This window comes from Taurulus bubalis, assembly GCF_910589615.1.
Source record: "Taurulus bubalis genome assembly, chromosome: 10".
Lineage (NCBI taxonomy): Eukaryota > Metazoa > Chordata > Actinopteri > Perciformes > Cottidae > Taurulus > Taurulus bubalis.
Window position 1 is genome coordinate 18,034,887 of NC_136598.1, and position 22,330 is coordinate 18,057,216.

At 40.6% G+C, this 22,330-nt stretch overlaps 1 protein-coding gene across 1 annotated transcript in view; it reads left to right on the plus strand.

Annotated features, from left to right (window-relative positions):
- Positions 1-3,716: 3,716 nt before the first annotated feature.
- Positions 3,717-22,330, plus strand: part of pde2a (phosphodiesterase 2A) — a gene marked incomplete at its 5' end in the record, with an annotated part of 127,395 nt that continues 108,781 nt past the window's right edge. The window contains one exon of the mRNA XM_079225141.1: positions 3,717-3,775. Coding sequence (XP_079081267.1) covers positions 3,717-3,775 — 59 coding nt within the window. The remainder of the gene's footprint in view (positions 3,776-22,330) is intronic.

The following is a 22,330-nucleotide window of genomic DNA, read 5'->3' on the forward strand; positions in this document are numbered from 1 at the left end:
ATGTCGTCAACGTGGCATCACCCATCGATTTGTGGACTGCAGTTTTGAAACTTTGAGTTCAGCATTTTGGCGATCACCATCTTGTTTTTTGCCTGACCAAAAGGCGACTATTAACTTTCATGAACTGAAAACTAACTGTGAAAGTTGTAAGACGTAAACACGGACAACCTGTCAATCAGAAAGTAGCCCGCCCTAAAGCATACACTGCTTTATGGTCTATTTTAGTCTAAATGGGACCATCATTTTCTAAATGAACATCATGCTGTATTGAAGGTGACTTGAAACTATGGATTGAGACCATAAACTCATGTTTACAATATATACTGAGGTAATAAATCAAGTGAGAAGTGAAAAGTAGAGTGATGGCACTTTGGCAATGTCTTCACTTTTCAGACCAGGAGGTAGTCGCCTGGTGCTGACTCTCAACACTAATTAGCAAATGTGAGCATGCTAACATGCTATGCTAAGATGAATGCATGTCAGCATGTTCATTTTTGAGCCTCACAGAGCTGCGATGGCTGTAGACTCTTAGTCATGTTAATACATAGAACACAGAAGAAAAAAACGTTATGGAGAAAACACGTCCCTATATTTGTATATGTCTGATGTAGAAGATATATGATAAACTTTTCGATGAAAATATTATAATTGTTCTCCAGAAAATATTATAATTTTTCTCCAGAAAATGTTCATAGCAAATCCAGGCTTTCCATTCCTAACAGTAAAGTTGGGGTCATATCCCATTCAGTTCAGTAAATTGAAAAATTCAAACAGCTGCTGCCATTAATTAATGAATGATTCATTTATTGATGCTTGATTTACTTTATAAAAACAAACAAAGCTGTAGCTCTAGCTGGACACTAAACATAGTGTCCATTGCAGGCATTTCTTTGACCTGAGTCTCAGTGGAGGATCTGTCAGTGCCCACATTGACCGATCAGAATCTGGAGTTCTCAGTCACATGACTTGAGCACAATATAGCTGTATGCCAATACTCAAGATGTGACATATATTCACACACACGCTTTCAAACTTGACATGCCAATAATAATGTTCACATATTCCTCATGCTGCTGCAGCTCTTCCGACTCTTCCCTTACCCTCACTTAATCTTCCTCTCCCAACTCTCCCTGTCGCACTCTCTTATTCTCTGTCGCTCTCTGTCATATCCTCCTGTGTAAATGGCAGCTCCTCCTGCGAGGAAACGCTCAGGGCTTTTCTGACACATCACATTGTCCCTCTGTATTTTCTATATTAGGGCTTCATCAAATTTGGTGTCATATACCTCCGGCTGGTAGCTCCCTACGTGACAAGAGAAAGAAGAAAAACACCTTCTTGGATCTTGCATTGCCTTCTTTTTCAAATATGTTTTTGACATCAAGTTTGAATGTGATGTTTGAACACAATCTACATCAACCAAATAATTAAAGAACTATGGGGATGGACAGAGACTCTTGGATACATTTACATCGGCACAACAGATCAATTTTTTACTTCCTCCGGTCTTTCTCTTTTACAGTGAGGTAGTCTGGCTTAAATCAGACTTTATCTGTTCAGACAGTGATGTGTAGTACACACTTTATGTTGTAGTCGTAACTACCATAAAGGACATTGAGTCATCATTTTTTATTTTTGCCCAACAACCCCAACAATTGGTCAAAAGATAATTAATGGGATGGTAAAAAATGAAAAGAAAACTTTCAGCATAGTCTTGCAACTGGAGATAAGTAATCCGCCGCAGTAACCAACCACCAGCAAGGCCCATTGCCATCCCTCCTTATCGAGGTGCTGGTTTTACCCCAGCCCCCAGGAGACCTCTGAACTTTCTGTAATAGCCTGTCAGCGATATTGTTGTTGTTTAGTGATCTGCTGGTCTACACTGTAAGCTGCATTGCAGTGCAACATTTGTTCAGTGTGTTGTAAATAGGACTTTTACACAGCAGTCATTTTGACATGTAATTGATAACATTAATAATGTCTGCTCTGCCCTAATACGTATATCTTGCTGAATCTTAATGGAAAGGACACCTTACTATTGTTAGTTGCACCATAATGTTAGACCTTGAATGTGCCTATTGTTTCTAATAAGGGGCAGAACCATCAGACATCAGTCTTGCACAATTTGATTAAAGTCCATTTCAAAGCCAATTTTCAATCTTGGTCTCTTGACTATAGTGAAGCAATATAATCAAGTCAAAAGGTCAGGGGAAAATAGGAAGGTGCAATTTATAATCCAAATGTTAACACAAGTGTTGCCCCACCACCAAAACTCAAAGCGCAACTAAAGATAATCATGTTTTACGGTTTAACCACCATTAATCAAACATGTATAGAGTGCCTGAACATACACACAGGTGTTTGCAGTTATGTCTGATTGGTTGATTCGCTCATGTTGGAGCTAGGTGATACACATCGTCTGGGGTCACCAATCACTAACGTCGAATAATGATAGAGAAGATGATGACGAACAGAAACAACAAATCAGTGTCAGAGGAGCAACAGAGCTGTCAATCAATCACAGTCTGCACATGCTCTCACAGCCGGTCTAATCAGGCAAACATAATTGAGAACACCTGTGTAGGTGGACCATGGCTGCAGGCTACAGAGGTTTTCATAATTTCAGATGCTTTGTTTATATGAATTACTGATTTTCTATGTGTCTTACGTGAATATTTTGTCCAAAAATCCTTACCAGGTCTTTAGAATGTAAAACATGTGACATCTGAAGCCACTTGGGGGTATTTAAAGGCCTTGAATGTCAACAAACATGTTAAAGGATCCTGTTTCACTATAGGCATGGCTCCTGTAGTGGATTCCTGAATCTTGCTCGAGTGTGTGTGTGTGTGTGTGTGTGTGTGTGTGTGTGTGTGTGTGGGCTATGGGGAAGGCCATATAAGGCAGAAGAGCAGTGTTGGACCTTGAGACCTGTGTCCCGTGATAGACACACTTGAGTCAAGTGCAACATGTGGTTTTATTGTGAAACCCTGCCAGCAGCGGTCTGTAAGATCTCCTCCGTTTGGGAAGGGAAAGGAAATCAGTTGAAGTCGTGTCCTGCAGAGCTACAGTATTTATGCAGCACGAAGAACAAGAACAAGAAGAAGAACAAGACGAAGAAGAAGAAGACGTGTGCATGGTGGGAGTTGTGTCAAAATGCGCAGCTGGTGTGTGAAGATACACCGTGAAAGTTGAATTTTCACAACACGAATTTCCTTTTCACGGATGACTTGGTGCTCATGGGAGAGCATGCGTGACCTGAGGAAGACTGTTTGTCAGCGCACGCGGAGGAGTGACGTGCGCAAGCTCCGGCTTGACTGACGCGTCTTTTCGCTGTTGATGTGTCCATGCGTTATAGTACCGGCTGACCTCTCGCGCTCTCGCTCTCGCTCTCTCTCTCTTTCTCTCGCGCGCGCGATCTCTCTCTCTCTCCGCTCAGTCGTTTCATCCTCGCTCACCATAGCTCGAGTATCAGTTACCGGGTCCCGCGCGCTGTCAGAGCTCGAGAGGAGACAGCAGAGGAGAGCAGATCGGAGCGAGACAGACACACAGGCTAAAGAGTCGGAGAGGAAAGCGAGAGGAGCACACACCCAACCATCTATCTCTACATCCATCCATCTACCGTCTATCCTCCTCCAACCCCACGCGTGCCCCCCTCCCTTCCTCCCCTCGCTCGCCAGGTCCTGACTGCAGCTTGGTGGGTTGTTGAGGCAGGATGCGCGATGGGACAAGCGTGCGGACACGCGCTCCTCTGCCGTAGCCAGCCGCCGTCCTCCGAGATGTAAGTGTGTGTGTCTCATAACTATGTATGCCGGGTATACTGTGTGTTGCGTTTGTAGTGAAGCCTCTTGACACTTCTACATACAGCGCACAAAGTGAACGAGGCACATGGCGCCTGGCGTGGAGCCAGATACTGACTGGTGGTGCTGGTGGTGTGAGTGTGACCTGCTGGGTGTCATTATTCCCCCTGACCCCAGGTGAACTGTGCAGGTGGCTGTCAGTATGAACCGGTGTGGCGCTCACCTCCATCACACTGTATGATCACTGACATGTTCAATTATAGTGTGTGCAGAGAGTGTATTGACCTTATATTCTACCTTTGCATCTTCCATTGCATCATAACAGTAGCCTACTCTGATAAGGCTTCTCTCCCTTATAATATCCCTTTTGGGATACATAAATCTCATATGATAGCCCTCATAATTGCATTCTGTCAATCGTTATATTCAAATGTGTTTTTTATTAAAGGGCTGACTTAAGCAAACCACCTTATCCTAATGTTTTGCAATCCAGCCCTTTTCTAATATACTTTATGAAAGGGTTATAAACAGTAACTAATCGCTTTGTTAATTAATACATAATTCATGCTTTATAAATCAATAAATAATAAAAGCGTTTGGGTTGCCAGGTTGTGTAATATTCTCTTTGATGGATTAGCTTTACCTTGTGGAATAGGGTGGCATGGAAACTGGCCCAAAATGTGTATATTACCAACATATTATGTATTTAGTAGTTGATTACCAAAATGTGTGACTGCGTTGTAACCCATAAAAAGGATTTACACCAGCCAAATAGATTTTTCACAACTTGGTAACCCAAAATGTGTTCTTCTTATTGGTTTACCAGTCATAGGTGATTTATTAACCATCAATATCTATACATGATTATATATGAAAAAAGAATCATAACAGAACTTAAAACCAAGCTGTTTTTTTTAGTGTGAATGTTCATTCTTGACCCCGAGGCTACTTTGCTTCATGAAAAGGTTAAATTTTGGAGATTAAGAAGCCTTTTCCACAGGACAGCATATATGTGCCGTGGATCAAAGGAGGCTGACACAATCACTATTAATACAATGAGGCAGCATTTTTTAAGCTTATAGTTTTTAATTTGTTTAATAGTTTATTAAACTCTGTGGTGATTGTTACTGACATAGTTGTGTTTATGTTCAGTCTGTGTGTTTGAACAGAATGAACGTCATAACTTCTCTCGGCACTTGTCTGGGGAGAAAACTTTTAAATGTCAGCGGCGTTCTGCTAAATGTTAGCTCATAAAGTAGAACTCTCCTGATAGCGAAACAGGTTTCTTTCTTTTTTTAAATGAAAGTTTGTCATCTAAACACGCGATGCCTGGTCTTAAATTAAGTGACGCATCTGTTGCTGCAGCGCCAAGTGATTGTGATCAAACGTGTAGCTGATATGGTGAGAGCTTCCCTCGGGGCATGCATGTCTGAATGTCAATGTGTTTTTTTTATGCTTTTTTATGCTCTCCCTCTCTCATAGCTGAATAGCATCATGTGCGGATAATAGCATTGTGATGCCATTATATGCTAATTGCACAAAACATCTCCCTCATATCAAGTTTCAACCACTTTTTGTCTGAAAGTTAAAAATCCTCATCTAATGTGCTCCTCCTTCATTACTGGTTTGAATTCAATAAGGGAAATAACTGGATAATGGCTTATAATCACCTCACTAAGCTTCTTACATTGGTCATTTGTTGGCAGTCTAGGAGAAAATAACCAGAGTTGTGGAGGGATAATGTATCTGCCAGTTGAATGTCAATGATCTTTGACGTACAATGAGTTTTTGGAGCTGATCTCACCTGCTCCCCTCAAGCTGGAGTCGCTTCAACTCGGAGACTCGGTGCATGCGATCAGTTAAGGTCATAAAGTGTGACTATCATGAAATGCACAAGAGCAGATGTCAAACGTGTTCATGATCCCTCCTGTGATTGATCATTGTGATACAAATCCAAGATGGCCTTTTGTGTTTCAATCATAATGTTGGTTTTCTTGGATGTCTGGATTGAAGCTTTGAGAGACAGTTGCTATATTAGAAATATTGACCAGGTTCTACAGTTTCAGTAATCACATCCATGTTTTCAGCCTAAGCTTAGACCTCCATTCACCCTCGGCTTATAATGTTTGATGCTGTCTTGATGTTGCTTATTGTGTGTGCAATGGACTTTGCTTATCGTCTTGTATCATTTTAGCAGCCAACAGGCATCGCCCTTGTAATCTGTATTTGGTGTGTGTGTGTGCCAGTGGGTGTGGACTGTCTTCAGCCTGAAAAAAATAGCAATTTACTGGATTGATGCCAGGCAGTCAGATTCCCCCTCCTGATGCACACACACACACACACACACACACACACACACACACACACACACACACACACACACACACACACACACACACACACACACACACACACACACACACACACACACACACACACAGAGAGAGAGAGAGAATTGCACAAAAGTACACAGCAGCAGCAGAGTTGTAACCTGATTCCTGATGAGTGAGCGTGTGTGTGTGTGTGTGTGTGTGTGTGAGAGAAAGAGAGAGAAAGGATGCTGACATTGCACTGTTATCATCAGTAATGGGCTCATCAATACTAAAATATTCAGACACAGAGAGAGAGAGAGAAGACAGAGAGGGGAGATGAAGTGCAAGCAGTGAGGAAACCATTGTGAGTTGCACATGCTTGTGTGTTTGTCTACAGAATATGTTTGCTTCAAAACATTTGGCTTAAAAGCATTGAATTCACTGATTAATCTACATTTTAATTCACTGTCCCTGAGTCCAGATTGTATATTACTTTGGAGGCCAGCAGTATAGATACTTATATTTTTGTCATAAACAAGATCACTAAATGTTTTACACTCCTATGAACATGTAGAACATAATTTAAATGGAGGAGCTGTGCACAACCATGGCAAAAACTATTTTCCTCCAGATGAACAGCAAGCATGTAATTCAATTTGAAATAATGAACTGAAACAATATTTTGTTAAATTCATTTTTCTGCATGAATATAATGAGGCAACTGCCAAAGCTTGGATGTTGTGAAGCTCTTCTAGCTAAATCATCAGTACTTAAGATTAACAACTGTAAAACATCTGTATCTATAGTGAAAGGCCAAAAGTCTGAGAGAAGAATTAAGTCAACAATCATTCAATCACCAAGTTTAAAATTCTGGCCCCAACACCACCAATGGCATGTGTGTGATAGAAATTGAGCTTTGTAGAGCTTAATGATGATTATATATTCAGCCGTTTTAATCAGTTAACTTTGGGATTCTGGCTTTTGGGTCCGAAGTGGTGAAGTGTTTTGTTCGTGATTGCAGAGAGGAAGCATTCTGAATTTTCTACGGCTCTGATTTGTGCCTCCGGCCAAACCAAATTGAGGGAATAAACTTCATACCAGAAACCAAGCTGAAAAGGATTCTATCCACATATCTTCACAGAAACCTACCATCACATTATCCAGGAGTCTGCTGGATTTCATTAGTGTTGAGGTTATCATTGAGAGATAACGTCAAATGCAAATATGAGTTTAATGTGCAGCTTAAACAGAACCAGTATAGATCATTGTAGAGGTCACTGTAGAGGTCACATCCACTCATCAATCTCCCTCCCCAGAGTGTCATCCTGAGTCACACATCCATTCATTTTCCAACCCGCCTATCCAATGCAGAGCGACAGGGGGCTGGACCCAATCCCAGCTCACAATAGGGGAGAGAACGGGTACACACTGGACAAGTGTCTCATGTATCTCAGCTGACACGTATAGAGAACAAGCGGCAGCCTGTTTCAAATAAACTTCAATACAGCATGATGTTAATTTACTAAATTATGGTCCAATTTAAAGTAAAATATCCAATAAATGAGGGTATGCTTTAGGACATGGCTACCTTGTGATTGACAGGTCGTTACCACGGCGTTGTCCAGTCTGTAAATTGTTTGTGTCTTACAACTTTAACCCTTTGACAGTGTGTTTTCAATTGGTGGTTAATTGTAACATTTTGGTTGCCTAAAAATGTCTAATTCAGCATTTGGCTGTATTTAGCTCCACCCACTCGTCTCACTTCTGGTTGCAAAAAAACAAGATAGCGAAGGCCAAAATGCTGGAGGCTTCATCGCCATGTAGACAAACGTGACGTCACGGTGACTACGTTTACTTATTATACAGAGTCTAAGATAGATAATCACATTCACTCTTGCATTCAAACCTATGGTCAATTTAAAGTATTCAGTACGTCTAAATAACATGACTTTGGACTGCGGTAGGAAACCGAATTACGTGGAGGAAACACACACATGTACTTTTTGATTTCATAGTTAAAGTTAAGTGCAGTATCTTAGTTTCAGAAATGAACACTTGTGGTATACAGTGCAATGCAGCTTCAGGAGTAGCAATTCTAATTCATCATATCTTTTGAGGGTTTTTGATGGAGATCCTAGCAGCAAGATGGTTGGAAGGTCTCTTTTATATGCATGTAAAACCAAGAAGGCAATGCAAATACAAACATGTCCACATTACTCAAAGTGTGGTGGAAACTTAGACGACATTACTGCACCAAATTGATTAAACTATGCACTCAGTAAATGCCATAACAAGGCCTGAATTTTAATATGAATTTAAGCCAGAAGGACGGAGATGGATGCATTCATTTAACGATGCCAACAATCTGTTTAACATTAATGTTAAACAGATTGTTGGCATACTGTTTAACATAGTAATCTATGTTATGAGATGTCCCAGTCACTAACCGAGTGGAAATCCATTTTATCATTAGCTTTGGCTAAATGTTCTTTGGTTCTCCTTGGTTTGTCCTGTAATCTACCAATGGTTTCATATTAATAGCTATTTGTTTAAATATTATAAATCAAATGGGATCTCTGCATAACCCTATAGCAAGTACTGTGCCCCTTAATTGAGATGTAAATGGAGCTAATGTGGAGTCAAGGAGGTTGAGCCACAAAGAAGACTTTGTACTGTTCAGAGAGAAGTTTTTATGTTTAACATGGTATCGACACTGGAATGACTTCAGCTGGTCCATCTGTTCAAATTTGAAGATGAATTAGAATGACAAACAAAGACACAAAAACACATGAGCTTATTTCCAGTCAAATTGTTGTCAGTGTTTTCCGTCCTGTTGGATTTGACATATCACTGAGATAATCTGAATCAACATTGTGCGCAATGTGAGCCAGGGTTGTTTCATACATGGGACCACAATCTGGAAATCGGATAGTTTGCATGAGGTAATGGTGCCATTAAATGTATTTTACTGTGAAGCAGTGGCAGGCTTATGTTGTACATAAAGACTTGTAGTTAAATTAGAGCGCTAACTTTATATATTTAGCAATCAAGGTAGGTCTAGTTCCAGACTTAGACATTAAAACAGTAGATTTTAGGTGGTGGACCTGTTTGTGTCATTGAAAGAGAATAGCGGTCTTTATTACTCTATTTCTTTTCAGTGCAGCTCTGACAAACTGTAGCACAGGGGAGTGAAAACAAGGATGTTTTCAAACCAAACATACCTACTGTATATGAATCACACTTGTACACTGCCTGCAGCTGTGATTGGGCAGTTTATTATTTGACAATGTCATGAACAACCTTAGTGCATAAAAATAAGTACGTTTGCTTCGACATGAAATGGAACCTTCAGAGTGGACAATGCTGAAACAGCACTGCTCCTTTGTTTCCAATAAATATTCCCCAGAAACATACATTTTTTCACCTTTTTGTCTTCAGGCGTGACTGTGTGCTTTTGCAGTGTTTATCTAGAAACCAAGTAAGATTGTATTATATCTCTGCAGTTTCTATTGTGGGTTCTACACGAGAATAGACAACCTGGCCAGCTGGTCACTTGTGATGAAGGTTTCTCATACCTTATTAGGAGGCGTTATTTTAAAACCGGGAGCTAGAATTACAGTTAGGTTGAGCTTTTTGCTTCATATGTTGCAGATTTTAAGAATAAAGCACCTTGCAGCAGGCTCAGTGTTGGGTCGAGGTGAGAGGAAGGTTTTGAGGAAGTACAGTATATGACATAAGGATGCAACAATCTGGCTGTTTCATTCCCGATGCAGATCCCTGTGCAGACCCCTGTGCTTCGGGTACCGATCCGATACCGGCATGTAATTAATAAGCTGTACATCAGGCTTAAACATTGTTTTACTTACTTTGTAAAACAAATACAAAACATATTTAAAAACACATTTACTGAATTATTTATTAAAATAATTAATTGTAAGTCAGTAAATTTCATGATAATTTTCAACATTTACAGGAATTGCAATTCAAATATTTTTAGTGAAGCAGCAGATTTGTCGAAACTCAAACAGGAATTAAAGTTCTTTAAACCTGATCCGGCTATGTGCGTCAGCATCGGGCCAATATCGGTATTGGTGCATCCCTAATATGACAGTCATGGTAAGAGAACAGCTCCAGGGAGTGAATTTAAGTCAATACAATATCTTCACAAGTGTGTGTGTGCGCGTGTGTTTGTGTTTGTGTGTGTGAGCCTGAGGTGTCTCATGGAAATGAGCCTGACAGCTCCCATGGTTCCCAGCATTAACTCCAGCAGCTCCTGTCAGCTTTCTTATCTCTATGGACTGTTGCCACAGACAGGTGTTGCTGTGTGTGTATAAGTGTGTGTGTGTGTGTGTGTGTGTGTGTGTGTGTGTGTGTGTGTTTGTGTGCGTGCGTATGTATGCGCGCATTTGTGTTGCTTTCAGTAATCTAATGGACAGCCACAACTGTGTGTGTCAGTGTGTAAGTCTGTAAGGTGTTTATGCCAGCGGCTACAATTGGTATGTGCATGTGCGTATGTGTGTGCGTGTGCGTGTGTGTACTTCCTTGCAGACTAAGGTTGGAGGTAAGGCAGCTGTGTTTGAGACACAGAGTATGGTTTAATTAGAAAATAGTATAAAGCACCCCTCTGTGTGTGGGACGAGATCTCATTGATAGGCAGTAGAGGTGTGTGTGCGTGTGCTCTTAACTTAAAGCCTAAGGAGTAAATAACCTTAAATAAACTTGGTGTAATCTGTCAAAGAGACAGTATACAGCAGATTAGGTTTGACATCCAGCTTTAGCACTTGTCTTTGTGAAGTTTGTGTTTCATACTAGTTGTTCTGGAGTGACGCTACAATGCTTGAAAGTATTTACTACTTACGTTTTAAGGTCATTGCATTTTCAGTGTAAACAGCTTCATGTTGCTTACTCCTTTGTTTTTGGAGGCAGTGTGTGTGTGTGTGTGTGTGTGTGTGTGTGCGTGTGTGTGTGTGTGTGTGTGTGTGTGTGTGTATCTCTATCTTTAGACAGGTGGGGAGTTCACAGACACAGGATTATTGTGTATGAGAAAGAGAGAGCCAGTGGCGTACTGTAGGTGGAATAAAAGTGACTATTTGAGGAAACCGCTCCAAAGAAGTTGGAGATTGAAATGAGATAAGATGACTTAAGTAAATTATTTATAACTTTCAAACTAACAGACACAAAAAACCCTCTCTAACAGCTCAAGGTTCACGGCATAGCGAGGAGATTTTACTTTTCTCACATACTGTGAGTTTTTTTCTGTTGATTTTGTGCAGGGTAGCAGACTTAAATGCCACTTTGGTCAGCACCTCCCATGACTCTGTTTAGCTGAACTGATTTAATTTGTTGTCGTTCGCAGTGTGTGTCATTCATTTTGCTTCTGTGGTGTGCGTTATTATCTTTACTAATATTTGTATTGCTGATATTCCTGATATTCCTGTGTAACTTTTGTAAATCCACGGTTGTTGTTTCTGTTGCTGCAGTGCATTTTGTTGCTCTTGCAGTAGCTGCCGGTGTAATGTTTTACAGCTAACTATTTAGCTTTGTTAGCCAAAGTTATGTGGACATTGCTCCATTAGTTATTATTGTGTTATTGTCGGCATTGCTGTGCTCGGCCTCTACAGTTGAGTAGCAGAACGTATTCCTGTGCTCCGGTTCCTCTTTCCCTGACTGCAGGGCTTTTTCTTATCGATCGAGCTCTATAGATTGACTCACACAGAGATAAAACCACTGACAGGCTGTAAGTGTCACATTTGGGACATTCAGGGGTTTTGTGACACTTGTGATGCTGAGTGAAATCTGTTCCACGCATATGAACCCCTGGTACATACCCCTCATGCATAAACAGACATGCTCTCGCTACTCACACATGCACACACACTACAAGGGACACATAACATACACATACTGTTGTGTATTGAATTTCTGTCTGAAGGCTACTACGCGGCCAGTATTTTGACACACAGCCAAATGGAAACATGGCAATGACTGTTCTGGTCCCATGGACACTACACTATTGATTGTTTGTGTATCTATTTGTCCTCATTGTCTATGGCTGCTGTTGTTGCTCCTTTCAACTCTCTTCTCTCTTTATTACCTCATTTGTGTGCCGTTGTCTCCATTTATCCTCTGTTTCAACTTTTCACCTCTCCACTCTTGAAGTCCACCATCAGACAGAGACAGACAAAGGGAGATATGTGTGAAAAAAGTGGCTGCTGAGATGGCTTGATAGATGAAGGGCAGGTGTTACATCTACTGGGTGGTCCAAGTTGCCTAGCAACAATGGTGTCAGAGGTTACCTCAAATATAGGGCTATTATATCATAGTTTTCCTCTTTTAAACTGTCTGTATATTGATCTTTTTACAAACAATTTTGAATGTATTATATTGCATTTAGTGTCCACGTCTGTGACTTAGCCTGTGTGTGTGTGTGTGTGTGTGTGTGTGTGTGTGTGTGTGTGTGTGTGTGTGTGTGTGTGTGTGTGTGTGTGTGTGTGTGTGTCTTTTCAGCGGCTGTGTGACAAGAGTGGGGCACATGTCTACTGTAGGTTTTTCTTCCTTCCTTTCTTCTTTCTTTTTCCTGGGAATATGGTTGCGACCTGAACCAATGATAGCTGTATAATACTTTAGGATGAATACTTGTTTTACTTTAATCACTTTTTTTTAATATTTTTTTTATGTGTGTTTTATCTGTGTAGTGGATGCCATGTTTACAGTATATTATGATTTAATAATTATGGGGTATTTGTTTTTTCTTATATTTCTCATGTTTCACTTTGTTTAATATGCAGAACTTAGCCTACTTTAATAAAATCTGGGATTTCTTTTAGAGTTGCATCATGTAGGAGTTGCCAGTTTAAGCCTACAGTTTTGCAATTGAATATGTATGCAAGGTCAATTATACAGTTATGTATAGTGTAACCCCTAAAAATCTAACTCAAACAATAGAAATCCATAACATATTGATAGATACCCATGATAAACTCTACTGTGAGTTCGGCGGCAACTGCTAATACTGGAAACAAAAAACATGTGCACATTTACAACATATTTTTAGGTTGAAAACAACATGGAGGTATGTTGAGAAGATAACTTAAGCTGAGGTGATGAGCTGCAACTAGAGCCACAGAGCTGAGATCATAAACAGTCTGCACATGAGTGAGTCACGATGGTGGGAAAGACTCAAGGAGTCCCCTCAGTAAAGGCTGGTGGTTTTAAAATCACGAGATGGACACAATGTAAACTCTAAACCGGCCATGTATACCACACTGTCACAAAGTGCTCTTGAGTTCAGTCATTTCTTCAACAAGGTCAGCATACAGATGGCCATCCATAAATGTTAAGTGCTTCTACCAAGAGCTTTTAAACGGTATAAATCAAGTAGCATTCATTTAAGTGTGGCAGAAGCTTGATGCACAGTACGGGATTTGTCAGACTTTAATCTTTTAAACAAAACTAAATATAGTCTGTTTATGATGCAGGAACGCAACACAAAATACTTCCAGTCTAAGAAAAACTGCATACAGACACCAAGAATAGATAGCAACATTCTACTATGAGCAACAGCTAGAAAGTGTCCCAGGAGTTACTGTCAGACACTCAATGTGTCTGACAGTATAACAGCGCTGTAGTGTATTTGTAAATAACAATTAAATTATAAAATAGCTATAACTTTGTGATTCTGTTTTGGCCAGAGGAAAAGGCTTAAAAGGCCCTGACGGCCCACCACTGGAATGGATGGAGATACATTTTCCATGGTTCATTGAATCACCTATTGATATTCAATAGGGGTTGTTTGCCTGATTTCACAGTTGGCAATCCAGCTTTGGTTAAAGCTAATAATAACTAGTATTTTAATAATGCAAGATTGATGTATTTTTCACTGTAGTTTTACACCTTCATCACAACTCAGATAACCAGTTCTTGGCGGATGTACACCCACATATATTCTGCATATTATGTGAGTGCTACATCTGAAGGGTTTTGGAATGAGTTAACACTTGAATATTTAGGGCTAAATTCTAGTGCAAGGCCTTTATTTGTTTGACCTATTGTGTGACATTTTAGTACAACACAGTGGTGAAGAGACCATAAACTGCTTCCAGACAAACACAAAGGTTGTCCTTGACCCTCGCTTGTTTTCCAGTAGGAACACTCTACCATGGCCCTGGGCCACATACAGTATGTGTGCTTACATACAGATACACGCAGACTGAACTTGTAGAAGTGCTGAAAAACCGCCTGGTTGGACGGGGCGGAATTCATAATTTGCACTCGGACAGAATTGTCACACGTAAGGAGCCACCCCACTGACAATTTCTGTCTCCGAAACTCGTCTAACTTCTAAATGATCACACACGGAGACAGACGCCACTAAACGCACATGGACACAAATGCAAACACCGTCCTGTGGTGTGAATCTTAAGGTTTTTATTTCGAGGTTATGCTCATCGCTCTGCCCTGCTGTCAAGACAAATAAGAGTCTCGGTGTGTGTGTGTTTTTTCTCAGTTAATGTACGCATGTTTGTGTGTGAAGCTTTCTGTCTGATTGATTCCTTTTCATTCTGCATTCATCTGTCAGTATCTGTCCCCATTTTCTGTATCATGATGCCAACGGGTCACCTTTCACACCTGTCCCATCATGCCTGTAGTCCACACACACACACACACACACACACACACACACACACACACACACACACACACACACACACACACACACACACACACATATGAAGTCATAATTGCCCAAAGGCACTTCTTTTTTATACCTCTTTCATTCTGTCTCCTGTTCCACCCACTGTATTTTTTTTAATCTTTTTTTCTCTGTTTACTTTTTAAAGAGTTACTTTTCAAGTCAACTCGAGCGAAAAATGAACAATTTTGACAGCCAGCAGGGGGTCTAGCAGGCATACATGTGCCGTTTGTGTACACGTTTATTCATGCATGTCTGCACAAACATACTGTAAATGTAAGTCCATGTGCACGCAGCTGTACATCAGCGCGTTAGAAGAAATAACAGACATTATGTGAACAATGTATGCAGCTCATTTAGTTGTGTTTTAGTTGTGTGCAACACAGGCGTATGGGTTCTCACTGTGCTGGGATGCTGCATGTATGCAGATGTTCGGGTTTGTCTACCTCCACATGGAGCCGACAGGTGTACATGTGTGTCAGAGTTTTACCAATGTCTCCAGGTGCAGCCTCCCTCTCAACATCAAAGTCGATACGGAGCGAGTTTGTGTATCTTTCATAGCTCTAACCTCTGTTCTCAGGAGAGTTTATGTCTTTGATGGGCCCGTTGCACCTTTTTAAAATCTTCTTTTTAAAGCTCCCTCACGGTGGAGTGGATTGATGTCTAAGAGGGGCCACACTTGCTTTCATCTCTTTTGTCTTTTCTCTCTCTCTCTCTCCCGTAATCTGTTTTTTTCTTCTTCTCTCTTTGCATCTGCATCAGTGTGTTCACTCCTCGCTCTGCCTCTCTCTCCTTGACTGTGTACCTCTTTCATCCTTGTCTTTTGCCTTTCGATAAGGACGAGAGACTGTGTGTGTCATACCGTTGCCTGTTTTCTCCGTTGTTAGATTGCATCAGGGCAGAGCTCGCCGGGTCCCTAACAAGGCAGTCTGGGAAGCTACTTTGATGTCACCATCAATTTGGCAGTCAGTAATGAGGAGCATTCATGCCGGTCTTCTTTGAATCATAGTTCCGCCCCATGTTTGTTGATAATGTTTGTGCCGTGTTGACTCCTTATTTCCTGCCGCCCAGTTAATCACTTGCTTGATCTGCCAGAAAGGGCCTGTGTTCTGGTCTGCAGTGGGAGGAAGAAACTTCAAGGTTAAACAAGATAGAAACAAAATCCCATCTATCAAATTAAATGACTATTACTACAGCAGCCAAGCCATTAGCTAGTAAATTAGACAATAAAATCTACTGTAATTGCCACTGCGATGAAAACATTTGTAACTCTGCATTACTGGTTCTGTTCCAGAAGGACATGCATGGATCTGATGTGTGTGACCGTTTCATTGATTCTTTGACCTCTGATTCCCTATAGCTATTTGAGAAATGAGAGAATGACTCAGAGACAAAGGGGACAGTCAACAACCGCCTGGACAGGGGGAGGAGTTTGGAAAGGAGACAGACCTATTGACAAGTGGAGTAATGAGTAACGTTTTCCGACTTTTTTCCAGATGTGTAATCAAGAGCTGTCTTTACCTCTTTCTATGTATGTGTGTGTGTGTGTGTGTGTGTGTGTGTGTGTGTGTGTGTGTGTGCGTGTGTGTGTGTGTGTTTTGTGGTAGATGGGACTAGGTAGAGTAAGTGAGTAAGTAAGTGAGTGAGTAAGTAAGTAAGTAAGCAAGTGATGTCTTTTAATATTTATTTTTCCATTTGCATCAGTGCAGAACATCAACATTCTACATGGCCTTCCCTCCTCGATCTCTATTTCTCTCTCCCTTTTGTCACCTCCTCTGTTTCTTGGTTCCTAATCTCATGCTTGCTAACAGCATGTCGCCCCTCTTCTTTAATCGATGAGGCACTTTTTAGTGTTTTGTGATTGTGGGGTATTAAAGTTATTACTTGACGGATTTTACTTATTGTTTATTTTTACCACGTTTTTTTTTTTTAAATAGCTCATGAATAACTATAAACTGATCTTCACCCAGATTTTCTGTCCCTGGATGTAAATTTGCAAGTGTTTTCTGCTGCCAGAAGACATGGTTCACTGCAGTTTACAGCACATGATGCAATGAGCTTTAGAACAGGGGCATCCAAATTTATCGTGCCAGGGGCCTGATGGAGAAAAAAAGTCACAAGCCTCTTGATATAAGAGACTTTGTAATGAGCGAGTTTTAACTTCTGCGTGCTGTGCACTTAAATCCGCAGTAAGAGGATTGTATCACTATGAAATTTCACTCACCAGTAAATGTGACTTTTGGAAACAGATGCTGGGCCTTGGACTGAAGATTTGCTGGCAGGTCAGGTGTAAGTCTTGAAGTGGCGATTAGAGGTACATCACACATGAGATGGAAGACATCTTGAACCTCAGTCTGCTCTTGTTCTGTGTCGTGAGAGATCATGTTTGCTCACATATGTATGGAGAGACAAATGAACTGAGATTCCTTTCGGCAAAGCACCACAACTGGGGAAATACCCTTTTCCAAATCCTAGTAGAGATTCGACAGTGGGAGCTGCATTTGGAGTCTTGGTCACATTGTATTTCAGTCAGCCCCAGTTGTTTGTCTCCTCTACACAGAAACATTAGTGTTTAGGAAATGAGCCCCAGCGCCCCCAAAACTGGGGGCTGAATTCTTCATCAGAAGGTCTTCCTCACTCTCCAAGACCTCGTGCTCCCATGAATCGATAACAGAGCCACTGATGTGACTTAGCACAATTCAACCATGAATATTAACATAAACCATAAATATGACTCGAGAGAGCTCCCCAAGTTCTGGAAATATCCCTAGCTTGATGCCACACATGATTGGCGCACCTTTCTGGAAAGCTTACAACCTACACAAATCTCTTGTGAGACAAAGCCTCAGCAAGATATCAACCACATTCCAGACATTTTTTTTTTAAATGGCTGGGGCTTAACAAGGGTTAAAAAGGTTAAAGAGATGGGAAGTGTGCAGCACAACAGCCACTGATTTATCTCTCAGACAGTTGAAGGTTTACAGCAAATTATTGAATGTGTGCATCTTTTCCTTGCAAGCTTTTGTGAGTTCAAATAAAGAAGAGAGGTCTGCCGATCTCTCGGAGTTGCCCATTTCAACAAATCTGTGACATTGTCTTTCAAAAATGGACTCGACGACTATCCCACGACTAAGCCAGCATCAGTATTGCGCATCCCAAAACTACAGTTGATCGGGTGTGATTAACAGTTTTCATGGTACAGCTGGGTGGCTCTGGTATGTCCTGTGTCTAATATTCTAGTGATAGTGACACCAACTGTTCACAGTAGGAACTGCATTTTAATAGAATCAGCAAGCCAAATCTAATTTCATTTTTTTAAGTTGTAAGGCCGCACATGGCCCGCGGGCCACAGGTTGGACAACCTTAGCTCTGCTTCTGGTGACCGATATTAAGAGAAAAATTGTGAGAAAACACAAATCAGATGCTGACAATGTGCTAGCGTACTTAAATAAATAATAAATGGTTAATCTTCTGTTGGTGAAATTATACTTTTAAAATCAGATTTCCAGATTTTATTCACATCTCACACACCTATGCTTGCATGCACACATGCACGCACACTCATGCATACACACACACACACACACACACACACACACACACACACACACACACACACACACACACATGCTGGAGCATTTGATAATACACTTTTTCATATGCTTTTTCCTGCTGCTCTGCCCATTCTGATACATAATACATTACAACTGAGACCAAGTGGGTTTCTCTCTCTCTCTCTCTCTCTCTCTCTCTCTCTCTCTCTCGCCGATTTCCACTCCCAGTGATGATGTCATTCTCTCATCCTCCCCCCCTCTCAGCAACTGTCTCTCACCATCTATCCCTCTCCATCTTGTAATGCGTTACTGTATTGTTAGGTCCTAGCTGCAAATTATTCATAGCGACACACTGGCTGGCCTTTCCCAAAATGGATGGATGGATGATGGACAACAGGGAGCTGATATTGTGGGAAAAGAAGGGGTTAGGGAGAGGAATGTGATGGATGACAGGCACTTCTTTAAGCCTGGGTGCAAAAATGCGTGCAAAAATAAATCACACATATTAATGAATGTTGTTGTTGCAAAATGCTGCAAACCACAGAAAAAGTGAAGCAAATGACATGTGCACTAAGGCTTTGAGATTATTAATTTTCTTTTGTTGTCATTGCTTAAACTGTGTGTCCAGTTTTGGCTGACATTTTTGTCAGAACTGCATCTTTTCTTTTTATGCAATATATTTGTGTTGTTTGTGTTTTGTTCCAAGTTGCCCTCATCGCTATAATGTGTTTTGCCCTTTGTTATGTCCCTTGGAAATTTGACCTTCACTGTGCAGAAAGATTAATGTTCAGAGTTTAATCACCATACATCTGACTTTAAGACATGTACCTTAATGCCAAAAATTATTATTTCATACTATATTTAGTTCTCAACTTCTTCTGCCAAACATCTATGCTGTGATATGTTCACAAAAACTTTTGAAATGTGAAGATTTTATACATTGCATATATCCTCTGAAGTCCCACGGTTTTTAGTTTGTTGTCAACATTATCAGATATGAATAAAAAAAACAGCATGATAAGGCAAGTGGGAATGTGTGACTCATGCCTGTTATCCTTCGTGAATATGTAACCTTTGGAGCGTTATTTTACTGCCTTCCCAACACGCTAGCATGACTTTGTTGGTACAGATGGATTCATATGATAATATATTTACCTCTAGCTTAAAACTGAACATGCAGCCTCTGAAAGACAGTAATGTCAGCCGAGAACGCCGGCGTAGCAGAGATGTTAAATCATGTCTGGTTGGAATCTGTAAAGATGTTTAAGTCGTGTCTTTGTTGTTCTTGGGAGAGAATGGGAGAATAGGAATTGTGTTATTTTTGTTTGAGTCATTTATTCACCTTCTCTCACTCTTGTCACCTGCAGTGATCCATCGAAACGTTATTTTTTTGATCTGGGTTAAGGGTGGTTGACTTTTTTAACATGGCTTTGAACAAAAGTTTTTACCAGTCAAAGTTGTCTGGTAAAACCGAAGCACGATTGCTATGATTACCAGCACTTTACTATACCTTGTGTACATAGTGCACTTTATACATATTTTTGTGCAATACTGTCACTATATTTTGTGCCTTATTTTTATTTATTTTTTGCCTTAAATTGATTTTAAATTTTTTTGCCGTAAGTTTATTGTAATTCTGTGTGTTAGGAGTACCCAGCAAAATAAGCTTTTCATTGTACAGAATTGTACCTGTTATCTGTGCATATGACAATAAAAAAAGATCTCTCTAATATTACTATGGTAAAATGTTCCACCCTCGGGTGTTTTAGGCATCTCGAAAAATCACATATATTTAACTGGTAGCTAATGAGAAACCAGTATTTTCATGGTCACGGTATATTGTTTCTGAATGGTTGTATGTCTGAATGTAGTTATACATTAGATGTGATGTGGGAAAGGGTGGTGTTTGTAGTAGCTGATGGCGACGTTTGATGACCATTACAGTATATTGTCCAATAACCACGAGTTTGCCCGGTGAGCTGCCAAATTGTTTCCTGTCAATGAATTTAATGTGTGTGTGTGTGTGTGTGTGTGTGTGTGTGTGTGTGTGTGTCTTTTGAAGCCAGCTGCTAGGTGTGTCTTCCATCAGCTTCCCAACAGGAAGGATACACAGACCCATTTGAGAAAACTGGAGAGAAACCTAATTGACCGACAACAGGACGTTAGAGTCGACGCACAGTGGTTTCCATCCTGACCCAGTCACCCGTCCATCCTGCACTGGTGCTGCAGAGATGATCTATGTAAACACACATTTCTTGATATGGAGGTAGTTTTATTGTTCCATATTCTGTAAACGACCCATCTCATTTTCCAACTAGGTGGCCTATATAATCAGGTTCAAACTCACTCTTGACCTTGTGTTGTGTCCCCGTTTTTAGTCTAGGGATAACACGACGAAAGAATATGAAATGAAGGTGATTTATTTCCAACGGTGTGGGAGATAATCAGTGTGGGACAAAATCAACATTAGCCAAATTAATAGAAATCAATATCACAAAAGTAGGCCTGGTTAACTCCTCCCTCTAAAAACAAAACAAACAAAATAGCTTGACTTATCTAAAACACATACAGGGGTGGCAACGGACAATAATCCTAGCGTCAATTTTTATATAAAAATGCAAAACATAGATAGCTTAAGCTTCTGAAGATGTCGTTTTTTTTTCTTCTCGAGGTGCCACTAAATGGATGACAAGATTATATTGTTTTGTCAATCACTTCACTCCAGAGTATCACAGAAGCAGGGCCAGACCACCAAATTAAAATGCATACAGTCATGTACATGATTCTAAAATGACACATTTAGTTTGCTTTATTTCACCAGGATAATCCTCAGTATCAATGCTTTCCAGGGATTCCTGGGTACAAACAAACTATAAACCTCCCCTGATTGAAACTAGACACAACTGAATCAAAATAGTCTGAATACGTATTAAGGCCGAAGCCATCACTGAAGCGAGGACTCCAAAGCACGACAGCTCCAAAAACACAGTCTTTCCTTAGCAGAGGTTCAGTACACAGGCAAGCAGTCAGATCAGGGAAAACAGATCACAAACAGGGGCAAGGGAAAAGGCAGTCAGAGAAAAGCAAAACAAAAAACAGGTAACAAAGATCACAAGGGGAAACCTGCTGGCCCACTCGACACAGCGGTACTAAGACGAGCTGGCACAGAGACAGGGGAACACAGGGTTTAAATACACCGGGGAGGCTGATTAGAGCTGACTAGACACAAGAGGGATCAATCAGGGGCGGGGCAGACTAGCACAGTGGTGGGAACACACACAAAGGCAGGAAGTGAAGTGACCTGAAACGAGAGGAGAGGTTAGTGACACAAAATAAAAAAGGAAATAATGATAACTGGTAAAAAAATAAGGAAAACATAATTTAGGATACCGAAAGAGATATGACAATGCGGGAATAATGTCCTGCTTTTCCTCTACTGCACCTGAACGCTGTACAGCATTGTAAATATTCTATGAAATGTGATCAGTGTATTTTAATTCATGACTCATGTAAGGATTTTGTGGAGTTCCTAATGTCATCACTGATTTATGATGCCCTCTCTCTCTCTCCTTCCCTCCGTCCATGACATCTATTAATAATGAATGGCCCTGACTGTGTAAAATGCCAGCCTCTTGCATATCAGTGAAGTGTCCCTTTTTAGAAAGCTAATGTTGACAAATTACTGGGAGCGTGAGGCATTTGAGCACACTATTAACCTCTGAAATGTCATTGTGTTTGCAAGTCGGCGAGAGGTTGTGTGTGTATGTCTATAACATGTTATTTTGGGCTTTGTGGGCTGCCCAGAACCCTCATCGACCTTCATTTTATTTCAGTCTTGTCATAACAGTCACTTTTTCTTTAAATGCCTTAATATATTACAGCAATATTGTCAGATGCTGTGGCTACTGCACAGATAGTTTCTCTCTCTTTCAAACCAAAATACATCCATTATGCTGCCATGTGAGTCTAGTGGGAAGA